The sequence below is a fragment of the Mauremys mutica genome, chromosome 2 (assembly GCF_020497125.1).
Source record: "Mauremys mutica isolate MM-2020 ecotype Southern chromosome 2, ASM2049712v1, whole genome shotgun sequence".
Taxonomy (NCBI): Eukaryota; Metazoa; Chordata; order Testudines; family Geoemydidae; genus Mauremys; species Mauremys mutica.
In genome coordinates, this window is record NC_059073.1 from 142052240 (window position 1) to 142064842 (window position 12603).

General features: G+C 42.3%; 1 protein-coding gene across 1 annotated transcript; it reads right to left on the bottom strand.

Moving 5' to 3' along the window:
- Nucleotides 1–6311: 6311 nt before the first annotated feature.
- Nucleotides 6312–12027, bottom strand: BMP10 (bone morphogenetic protein 10). Its single transcript, XM_045007250.1, has 2 exons — nt 11694–12027; nt 6312–7799 (listed from the first exon to the last, which is right to left on the bottom strand). Exons 1-2 carry the CDS (start codon nt 12025–12027, stop codon nt 6853–6855), a joined length of 1281 nt encoding a protein of 426 aa, XP_044863185.1. The 3' UTR covers nt 6312–6852.
- Between the last annotated feature and the right edge of the window lie 576 nt (nt 12028–12603).

Here is a 12603-nt window from a genome sequence, read left to right on the forward strand (position 1 = left end):
CTCTTGCCCGGGCTCACATCTTCAACCAACAGCTAATCCCAAATCTGGGTGCAGTCACCTCACGGCCACCTCTTGCTTCACAGATGGCTGCTGCAGGCCAGATTCCTTAATTCCACTCTTCCCAGGGGCATTCCGACCTTCACGCACAGGCAGCCACATCAAGGACCTAAAACTGGAGCAACTGGCTCTCCCTCTGCCTCAGATTTAAAAAGAGCCATGAGGGGTTTCAAAGATGAACTAGGGTACCACAGAGACTAGATTTAGGGGCAGGCAACTCAGGCAACCGCCTGGGGTGTGGGGCTTGGTGGCGCTGGACTCAGGGGGCTGTTTTTGTGGTTAGCAACAAAAGGGAAAATAGAATGTTTGAAGTCACATGTTTCAGCTATTCCGTGTGTGGATTCATTTTTCACTAACCACCTAGAATGTTCCGGACCTTTGTAGACTCTTGTGGAACCTTCCAGACTTTCTGAGAACTACGTTTTCCTCAAACCTAGAATGCTCTCACAGATATATTGGGGCTGAGGTGTCGCCAGTCAGTCAGTGAGGTAGAAGTACAGATTAACAGATCCTAGCATGCAAATTCATTGTCTTATATGACAGGGATAAATCATGCATGCAAATCATGCATGAAATAAAAATTAAGGTATTCAAACATTTAACAAATGGAGGGGGAGAGGTGCTGAAGAGACTCCTCACCTGCTGCGCCATTTCGTCTAGGGCCAGCCCTGGCAGTGGGGGAAGGTGATGACTAGGAATAAGGGGGTGTGATTTGCTGGGAGCCAGAGCCTGGTTCATAGGTGCTGACTTTCTAATTTCTGCAGGGGTGCTCGAGCCCTCCTCTGCTCCAGGCCCCGCCCCCTCCACCTCCTTTCCCCCAAGGCCCCACCCTGCCCTGCCTCTTCCCACCCCGTTCTGCCCCTCCCCTGAGTGCGCCCTGCCCTTGCTCCGTCCTTCCCCTGCAGTGCCTCCTACCCGCTGCTGAACAGCTGATCGCAGTGGGCAGGAAGCGCTGAGGCGGGGAGGGGGAAGAGCTGATTGGTGGGGCCGATTTTTTTTCTCCCGTGGGTGCTCCAGCCCTGGAGCACCCACGGAGTCAGCACCCATGGCCAGGTTCCCCTCACACAACAACCAGCCACAGCTAGGGAGAGAGAGTGCTCTGATCTGCTGCCAGTTCATCATGTGGTTTTCTCATGCAGCTTTGCCTGCCCTACTGGCTCAGCAAACCACTTCAGACTGCTCACAATCTCAGGGGCTAGGGTCATACAGAGTTGGGGGCAGTGGTGCCGGAGAAGAAGATTCTGAGCTACCAAGTTAGGCTACAGTTCCAGAGCTTGGGGATGACCGGATCTGCAAAGTGCCAAGAAACCATGAGATGGGCTGTGATCTAGTGGAGAGAGCATGGAACCATGAGTCAGGACTCCTGGGTTCTATTATCTTCAGCCAGGCCTAGAAGGGGTAGTGCAAGAAAACCACATGAGAAAGTTTATTTTGGGGGCAATTTCTAGTCCAGTTTTGCAGACCCAAGAGATGTATATAGTTTGGAGAAACATCAATACTTTTAGGGGCGTATCTGAGTTGGCCACGAATGCTGAATCTTTTTCCCAGGGGAGAATAAAACTCTCAGAGGTTCAAATTCACCCAGAACCACGTGTGTTAATCTGAGAGCAGAACTCTGCAACCCTCACTCGCATCAGTGAGCCTTACTAACACGTGATTTACACTCTATTCCATGCTGTGTGACTTTGGACTTCAGTGCCTCTGTTTCCCCTCCCATCCTTCGTCCGTCTTGTCTACTTAGGTTGCAAGTTCTTCAGGGCAAGGATTGTCTGCCACTATATGTTTGTAGAAGTACCTAGCACAAAGGGGACCTAAAATTGCTTGGGTTCCCAAGGCTATGTCTACATCACTGGAACTATAGCGGCATAGCTACAGTGCTGTAGCTACTCCAGCATAAGCCTGTAGTGTAGATGCATCCTATAGCGATGGAAGGGGTTTTTCTGTTGCTGTAGGAACACTGCCTTCCCGAGTGACGGTAGCTACGTCGACAACAGCATTCTTCTGTTGACCTAGCTGCATCTACCCCAGGGATTAGCTTGACATAGCTATGGCACTCAGTGATGTGGATTATTCCCACCCCGAGAGTTGCAGCTATGGCGACTTAAATGTTAAGTGTAGACCAGGTGGTATGTGCTACTCTAATATAAACAATAAACAGTCAGAAGTAGGAATCCCGTTGAAGTTGATAGTTTATGTGAGCAAAGATTGCTGCAGTAGGTAGTTTGCAAAGAATATATCTTTTGGTAATGTGCAACATTTTAGGAATATTTTGCAAAATTTATTAAAAAAAGAACACTCCAAAATTGAAGCTATTTTCTTAGGAATATCTTTTCTTTTTTATTTGGCTTTAAAAAATAAGAGTCAAAAATCCATTAACATTGACATCAAGCAGGTCAGGAAAGAAAAGAAAATCAATTTAAGCTACTAGTTAAAGTGAAAAATAAATGTGTAAAAAATGTAAGAAGCAGAAATCATAAATTATATTTTTTTCATTAATATAATTAATCTCTTCCTAGCCCTGGAAAATGTTTCAAGCGATTCATATTTGATTTATTGTTAACAGTATGTGAAACATTAAATTTTGTATTGTATTGTTTTTAGTAACTAAGGCCCTGAACCTCGAAACATTGCTATATGCTGCAATATAAAGTATGAACTCAGGGAGACAATGCCCATGCTTTAAGTTAAGCATGTATGTGTTTGCAGGATTGGGCTTAATTTATTAATTTAAAAACTCTCTTTAAAAACAAATAGACCACATACTCCCACTGCACCGTGCATGGTCATAATATGAACAATATTTTCATTGTAGTTGTAATGTACGGGCTAGCAAATTGTAGTTACCCAGTTATCTTTTGCACTGGGTTGAAGTCATTTTATTAAAGCAAATGTCCTTTTTTAAAACAGAAACCTTACAAAGAGAGGAAATATTCTGATTAGTTAAAATCTCAGGTTATGAACAATATAGAGCATACATAAATGCATGGTTCATGAGATATAAAAATTTTGGTTTAACAATGTTTTCCCAAAGAACATCATAATAAGGTGTTTCTTATTTTCTTACTAATTGCCATTAGAGGGTTTCTTGCACATTCCTCTGATACCTGGGTTCCTCTGACAGGCCGCAGTCAGAGACAAGATGCAACCACTACTAGCCAGGGTTAGTGCCTACAAAGCAGAGTAGCTGAAGTGCCTTCAGCATTTGCCTCTGAGTTGTGGCAAACCTGGCACTCTACTAGTACCTTAGCCATTTGTTGTACTGCAGTATAAAGGTTAATTAATAATAGATTGGATGAACCACTGTGCTAATTTGGCTTGGTTCCTATGTTCCTATGTACTGAACCTGTAAATGCTTATACATGTAACTTCGCTGACAGGTAAAATTACTCCTGTGCATAAATGTTTGCAGAACTGATCCCTACATTCTATTTTTTTTTTACTCGTACCATGGACCTTATCCTGCATGTATACCATAGGCAATGGGACTTTTCTTACCCTTTTTACAATAATGTAACAAATCTATGACAATTCATTATTTTACCACATGGCCCCCTTATGGTGACAAGTGCAGGAACAGAACTCCTTTTGTAGCCTCTGACTACCTGAGCTCAAGCTAAAGGAGATTCTTCACTGGCTGTTAACAGTATAGGTCATAGGCTATGCAGTTGAGCCTTTCTGATGCTATTCAGTAGAGGAAAGGGGTACAAATATACACAAGCCTGTTGCAGAAAAGAGATGATAAAATAAATGATGGATTATTGCAAAAAATAATTGTTATGCCACTGACACGGTGAATGGTTTGTACTCGCTTCATATGAACTGCAGATACTTTGGGCATGCCATATTAAAAGGTATTTGTGGGGGGTCTCACTTAAAATGATTCATGCTAGTGTATTAAGAAGATTTCACATCTGTTACATGTTTTTAACCCGCCATTTATGCAAGGTTAAGATTATGAAGTTGCAAAGTGGAGTGGTCCATAAGGCAATGACAGTCATTTTCCCAGCTGATCTAAATCAATGTAGCTTCACTGATTGAGCCTGCTAGTTGGAAATGTACCACCTACTCTGCTCTGCACTACTTTACAATAGACTATATAGCTAGAGCACTTGAAGCAATTATATCTTTGATAGAGCTTGTATCTATCAGACAAGACTGTGCATTCTCCAAGATGCTTTCTTAAATCACTGTGATGCACTGTGATCACTGTCTGAAGGCAGGAAAGATGATAATAATGTACTATATTTACAAAGATCTATACCAAAAACAAAACAAAACAAAACAAAAACCTAACCCACTTTGGAGCAATGCTCAACAGAAGGCCTCAAAATATAAGTTGTTCAGTACAAGGTTTTATCAGAGTGGGAATACAGATGAGCACAAAAATAAAACATTTTGTATTCTACATTATATTACAAAGGCGGACAGTCAATAAATAGATCAATAAATAATGGGAAGCACAGAAGGGTTTGCGTGGATGGCGGTGAAACTGGTTTCAGTTGGTGCTCGATAAAGTCTTTTGTGTTCATTCCCATGAGGTGTCAGAGTCAGTTCTTTCAAAGACAAGTCTCTTATCACTTCCAGTGAAGATAACTTTGCCTTAAAAGTGTAGAACAGATGCAGGACAGTACAGTAGGCTCTGGCGGAGGCTGGGGGAGTCAACGTCACTTACACTTCCCCAAGAATCTGACAAATTTGCAGCTTAATATAAATAAAGTGACGGGCCTATTGTTTCTCAGCTCCGACACCTTCTTATCACTATGATTTGTTGCAGAAGAGTGGCGGAAACATGGCATGTGACTCCATCATATATAGTTTAAGTGTGTGTGTGTGCGGGAGCAGTGTCTTTATGAATTGACAACTTCAACACGTACAGAAAGGAAAGATCCTCTCTGCATAGTTGGGGTGGAGGGATTTCCTTTTCTGCCTAGGTTTAAATGGACTAAGCACAGTGTTACTTGCCATTTGAGTTGGATTGTATAGATTTAGTTATACATAACATATTAGCCAAATGGAGGGCAGGCTCCCAGCCGGTGTAAATCAGTGTATCTTTGAGGAGTTCAATAGAGGTACTATGCAGATTTTACCCAGCTAAAGTCCTGGCCCTTGAATTGCAACATTCATCAAATGTGGAATTTTACATCCAAAGTCAGCAGCCTTGCTATATACAAGGGATTTGATAATAAACAAATGGTAGACACATTTCTTGCTTTGTGTAATAGCAAAGGGGCAGTCTGCCAGAGCACTGCCCCCACCTAACATTGCAGATAGGCAGTGTTTGGTTGAGGGATGTTAGAGGAGGGGAAATGTCCTTTCTTTTCATGGCTTCCATCCCTCCAGGGGTGGCTCCAGGCACCAGCACGCCAAGCGTGTGCCTGGGGCGGCAAGCCATGGGGGGTGCTCTGCCAGTCGCCGCGAGGGCGGCAGGCAGATGGCTTTCGGCGGCATGCCTGTGGAGGGTCCGCTGGTCCTGCGGCTTCGGCAGACCTCCTGCAGGCGTGCCACCAAATCCGTGGGATCGGGGATCTCCCGCAGGCAAGACGCCGAAGGCAGCCTGTCTGCCATGCTTCGGGCGGCAAAATACCTAGAGCCGCCCCTGCATCCCTCTCTTTGGATACTGCTAAATTATCCCTGCTAAAATGGCTTTTAGAGCCAGGGTAAAATTTTCAAAAGCAACTAAATGACTTAGAAGCCTATGTCCCACTGACTCTTAATGGGGGTGATTGCTCCGAAGAGTCAGATTTTCAAAAGTATTGAGGTACCTAAAGATCTAGATAGACACTTTTGAAAATCCCAGTAGATGCCTAAGCAATTTAGAGACTAACTTTCAGTGATTTCAATGGGAATTAGGCACCTAACTCCTTTAGGTGCTTTTGAACATCCCAGTATCTTAAGGCACCTAAGTACTTTGAAAATCTGGCCCTAAGTGCTTACATCTGTTTGAGAAATGGAGTTTAGGCTCTGAACTCACTTTAAGCATCTACCGATGACGTTTGCCCTTTGAAACTTACCAGCTTTCACCAAATGGGATGATTTTGCAAAATGTTTTACTTGGTTATTTGACAAAGACTTTATCTCTCAATCTTAGCCAATTATTCAATCCAAACACTCAAGTGGGTGTTACATCAGGTTCACAGTTTCACTGACTGCAAATTTTAATGTGAACACAATCACTTCAAAACTGTTTTAACTGACTCCAAACACATCAGCAAGGAATTGTTTTCCACTGAAATGCAATGAAAAGTTAGGGCATAAATACCGAGGAACATTCCTGAGAATAAAATGTTAACTTGGGCTCATGGGGGGAAGGGAGGGATGGAAATGCACCTATCAGAATATGCCATAATATAAAGCATTTAACATATCACTTTATTATGTTCATTCAGTCCATGTTTTAATCCCTGCAGTGGGGATGCATTTCAAACAATGTCCTTGACCACAACAATTTTTTTTTAAGAACTAAAATCCATGAATGTTATTCCATGGCATTAAAGCTGTCTATTTTGGGGCAAAAAACCCCAACAACCCAATGATCTGGTTTTCCTTCTTTATTTTGTTTACGAAGGAAGTTTTTCTCATAAGAAGCGAAACAGCAAGAAGAAGCAAGCACAGGAACAAAATATACATTCCGTAAAATCATATGACTTGCCCATTCCCTATGACATGAAACATACAATTATCTGTACACGCCTCATTAAATAACCTTATTAAATAGGAAATGCAAAATGTACAAATTTACAGACTGAATTATTAAATACTCCCCTGGTGCACGCACGGGGCATGCATTCCCTTCTACTATCGGCAGCCACACTCTGAAACTGCCATCCCCTCATATTTGAACTTGTAAGTAACCACCCCTGCATCTAAGTAGAGGATGGAGATGGGATCAAGCTTGGTAGGCACACAGCAGGCTTTGGAAGCTTTCTGAGGATTCTTCAGGTGAACCAAAGTCTGGACAATGGCATGTTTAGTTGGCGTGACGTGTTCAGTTAAAGGGTAGGAGCACACTCCGCGGCACTCATAGGCTTCGTATCCCGTTGGGGCGATGATCCAGGAATCCCAGCCAATCTCCTTGAAATCGATATAGAGTGGAGTCCTTTTGCAGTAGTTGCCCTTGGCATTCCTCCGGATGCGGGCAGTGGAGTCATAAATGATGTTGGAGCGCATCTGGAGCAGCGCCTCTTCATCTGGCCCGTTGTGGAAGTTGCCCATGCCCAGGTTCTCCAAATCCAGCAGCTGCTCGTGGTCTATCATTTCGTCCAGTTCCTGCTTCTCCTCCTTTTTGTCATTGCTCAGGTCATCTGAGAACACAATCAACAGAGGCACGTGCTTGGCCTCGGAATTGATGTCAATATCGAGTTTCCCCTCTCCGTTTGGCTCCTCCCCTTCTCCGCTCTCTATCTGCACCTCCAGCCTGTGAGTGGTCAACTCTGACCTACGCCAGCGCCTCATGGCATCTGTGATATCAAAGGTCTCCCACTCGCTATTGGTGCCGTAGATCTGCCTGGATGCAAGTGCCACCATTTTTCTCTCCTCTCCTTCTCTTCCCGCATGGTTGTTCTCCAGTACTTCAAAAATGGTGACTTTCCTATCCAGCCCATCATAGAGTATTCTGTCCCGCTCCACCAGTGTGTAGAGTCTCAGCTCTGCCATCGTGATCTCTTCATGGTGAGGGATGGAGACATTGAAGAGAAGAGGGTATTTCCGGATTCCTGTGACACCAATAGGGTGGGAAGTCAGATCTGGAAATGGCAAAGATCAACATAAATAAACACTTTGTAACTGCAAATATTTCCAGCAGAAATATGCATGCATGGAACTCAGCCTTGCATGCCTTGTATTCCTTGGTTTCAGTGTGAACAGTTACAGGAAAATGATAATAAATAGGAATAATGGATTGTCACACAAAATTTTATTCATGTCATCAGGTGAGGTGGATGGTTTGTATTGGATCTTCAAGGAAAACAAGGTCAGATCATGATAATGGCAATGAACTTGGATTTATAGCTTTCTTTCTTCCAATGTGGCTACCAAAGTGCTTTATAAAAGGTCTTTACTGATCGTACCCATTATGTTTATGGTATATAGGAATCGTTTTGCCCAGCACTGAAATGAAGCCTCCTCTGGAGTGCAAATACAACAGCTGTTTAACATGTGAATATCAACATTACACAAGATTTTAGGACAGGAAGTGAAGAAGAATACTATATCCAACTGAAGAGACATGGGGGATTGGAGATGGGCAGAATGACACAAACTGTTTCTGCAGCAAAAGTAGGCTGGCTGCATTTGTATCTGTTTATCTTTTTGTCTATTAAGAGGGTATCTGCCTTTCTATGGAATATCCAGTAGATCCCCGCATAAGTAGTGTGATCTCCTTTACCTTCAATTGACCTTATTTACAGTGCCACACTCCTCAAGTATAGTGAATTTGTATCTTCACTGGTGATCTGATACAACACATTAAAATCCCTACTGCTGATCTGCTGTTACTGATGAGGTGTTACATAGATCTCCCAATGGAAACAAATGATACCATAAGCTTCCACCAGTGTCTGAAGACTGCAACCACCAAGAAAAGAGACAAGTTGTTTAGGGTGATGCAAAGGCTTATAACTGGGAGTTAGGTCTTGATCCAAAGCCCACTGAAGCCATGGAAATATTCCCATTTTGACGTCAATAGATTTTGGATCTGTCTTGAAAGGAGCAAAAGAAAACTGCTGTACTTACTTTGGAACTTTTGAGAGTATTAATTAATCAAATGTATATCAAGCAAACAATCTAATCTATCTATCTATGTTTATACATACACCATCTGCATTTCTTCATACATATAGGAAATTTAGAAAAATGTTTGCATTTATTGCTGCATTTCCCTAATATCAATAACAACCCTGAAACCAGATTAGGAAATATAGACTTAGTGGACCTTCCTACAAGGGTGGAGGGGATGGACTGCATGGAACCTGTACATTTTCCCATCTCTGATTTCTATGACTCTGGGATTGATATATTTATGGAGACATTTGGTTGACACAGCTACAAATATTGGCCCTGAGCTAGCAAAGCACTTCAGCACATGAGTAGCCCCATTGACTTTAATGGGACTTCAGCGTTTTCTGGTGTTTGCAAACCCATCTGTTGTTTACAAGAAAAAAAATATCGAAGAGGCCAAACACGAGAGGTCCCGTTTGCCCTCTCATCCCATTGACTTTAGTTGGGAGTTTGAAAGCACCGCATGTCTAGTGAGCATGACTCACTTTAAAACTGGAAGTGGCACCAGAACTTAGAGTGACCTCGAGGGTTTCCCAGCCTGCAGAATGCTGGAGAACAAGTCCACTGTCATGGGGATATGTACAATCTTGGGGTGGGGAAAAGTCAGCTGACTGCATAGAAGATGAACATGAATAATTCATTGGAAGGGGTTAGGGACACGCCCTTATGGGAAACTGGGTGTCTCACTTCCTGATTAGAGAGAAAAATAAGTCAGGATGGGCGCTGCCCACAAGACTGGCTGAGCAGGAAAACTCAAAGGATCAAATTCCCCCCTCACTATTACCCGTACTTCCTCATTGGTGTCAATGAGGATGCACTGGTGTCTGAAGGAGGAGGATTTAGCCCAGAAAAGTTTATTTAAATGTTTAAGTGATGACCACATTAGAATCATATCTGCAATGGAGCCGAATGGCTCCATGAGCTAAAACTGCTAATGAACAATCGTTATAAAGTTCTACTGCTTCCAGCCATTCAATTTCCATTATCATCTTCTACTAGCACAAGCAGATAAGTATAAAGATTGCATTGTGTGATCTGTTCCATCTCTTTTATCAATATAATTGCAAGCACTTCATTTTTAACCACTAAAAGGCCCATAAGACATAAAATTCAGGTTCCCTAGTTGTTATTGACTTTCTAGACATACAAAGGAGAGAGAATTAAAATAAACCCTCTGTACTATATGTGTGCATATGGAAAGCATTTGTATTAGCATATGAGTATCTGAATCTATTCCTGTAGTTCTGGACTAGAAGAAAGGACAGGAACCTGCCAAGAAGGTAGGAAGTTACCCTGAGTTTGACATGGCCATTGCAGACTTCATGTAATGGTGAAAAGGATGCTTGGCATCTCTGTTGTGTTTACAAAAATGAATAGAACTGTGCATTGTTAAATTTACTAAAAATAAAGGATGACTGCTGATTTACACTAGTAAAACACATAGGATTTCCTCCTCAGTATACTGTACTTGCCCAATTATAGTCCATTTATATTCCTGATACTTTTTCATCTTAAAATTGCAAGTGTCAGAAAAGGACAATACTCATTATTCCATATTCCTTCAGGACCAGATTGTGAATGCCTTCTCTACGCTCATGAGCAGTCACTCATCCCATGGTCTTCAGTACGCATAAGTGGTTTGCAATCCAGCCCTCAGTCAATTAAATGTTATCTATATGTTGAAGAAATGCACAGTTAAAGTGGATTTGAACTTTAAGGCAGAGCCTTTTAAAACCAGAAACATGAGGCTGGATAAGAATGCACACATTTGAATGAGGTATAGATTAGTCCATAACTAGTCAGAGTATCTAGCTGAGTTGTCAAATTTAGGTCACATATACTCAGTGTTTGCTTTGTTATCTTGTAGTTTTGGCGTTCATCAGTAAAACTGAGATTGGCATGATAGAAGAGCCATTTTTATTTGAATTATAACACGTAAAGCTGAGTTGTTAGAAAAAATCAACTCAGTCCTACTGGCAAACAGAATGTTTCGGGGGCATAAATGATTCGTTGAAAAGCCTTTTAAATATATAGCCTACATTGTTACTTATGCATAAAGCATAAAGAAATCACCAGCAGCTAGTATGTGAGCCTTACATTCCTCTCGTTATATAGCCATTGCAGGAAAGTTTCAATTGCACGATATTTGTAACTGTCTAAACTCATGATTTTATGCATTTTTTAGTAATTTTTTTTTGAAAAATAGAAATTACTTTATTTCTTCGAAAATGAACACCGAGGGTTAGCAAAAATCATCATAGAGAGCTGCTAGCTGCAGATATTTCTATATATTCTACTGACTTTACTTCACACACCAAGCCTTGGGACCCATTAAAGACTAAATTGGGAAAATATTACTAGAGAGTCATTCACTGTTTGGTTAGGAATCCATGAAGAAATTGGATGAGAATGAGAATTTGTACCATTGTGTGGGTTGTGAAAGAGGGTTTTTCCCATTAATTCAGTTACCGTCTGTCTCGCTTTGAAAATCGGATGCCTATGAAGGTAACTTATAAGTGATTCACATGCTTCCTGAGATGATGACGATTTATTTGTATTATACACCCATAATATTCAAACATAAAAGAAGACATTGCCCCTACCCCAAAGTCCTTACTGTCTCAAAGATATAATAGGCAAAGGATGGGAGGAAAGGTTACATCAGAAAAGCAATGTGAGCTGGTTGATTATAGGCACATGCGGTGTTAGTTCGTTAACTCCAGCTGCATCTCTATCTAATCGCTGTAAACTCCTTTTCCCCCCAATTCAGTCTCCATGCTCCACGCATTGTAAACACGTGTCTGTTGGTTATAAGCAATGCCCACTCATTCTTAGTTCACTTCAAGGAGTATGGCTCTTACCTTCATTTTGGAAGCTTCTAACAATATTTGCAGATGGCATTGAGGTCCTATCAGTGGCAAACCTGTTGTACAGCTCTAACATGTATTCTGGGGGCTCCACCTTAGCCGTTTCATGCAGGGGAATATCAGAGAGATTCAACGTCTTCAGGAACTCGTTTTTCATGTTCTGAAGCAGTGTGCTGAAATCAACACCGTCCTGCTCCGAAAGGAGCTCATCAAAGAGGGGCACATCTTCCTCCAGGGAAGTCTGCTCCAGGCTCATGATGGGACTGCAAGCTGCAAGGTGCACCAGCAGAGAGAGGGTTGCCCACAGCTGAATGGCAACAGTATCCATTCCTCCGCTCTAGCCTCCAACCGCACTCAACAAGATTTAGCTCTCGTGTGGGCTAAGTGGCTATTTTATCCTCTGGGTTGTGTGCAGCTTGTGTCACAGAGAGTTGACAAGTTTGGAAGCCCTTGCCTGAAGCTTGTGATCAGTCCTTGCTCGCGCTCTCTCCCTCCCCCCCACCACCCTCCAAAACCAGGTCTCAGTAATTGGATATAACACGCTCTCTCTTATGGTAGCCTTGCCTCTCTTATCTCTTGTAGTGTAAGCTGTCCACCAGATTTTCTGTTGCTATCTCACAAACCCCCTCTCCCTTAATGAGCATTTTGTAAACATTCTGCACTTGGACCTTCTGAGATAGGCCAATTTTCTCCTTGGACTGGATCTGCCCTTCCTTTTCCCCCTTGGAGCTGACTTTTTTTGGCATGCATGGCCAACTTTTATCCATGCAGCTTTGTTGTGATTTTAGCTGAACATGCAAATGACACAGAGCCTAGGTCTAGGATTTTGTATTCTATACCAACAGTAAATACAAGCCCCTTAAATATTAACAGAGTTACACCTGTGTCCTTTGTCCCCTATTCC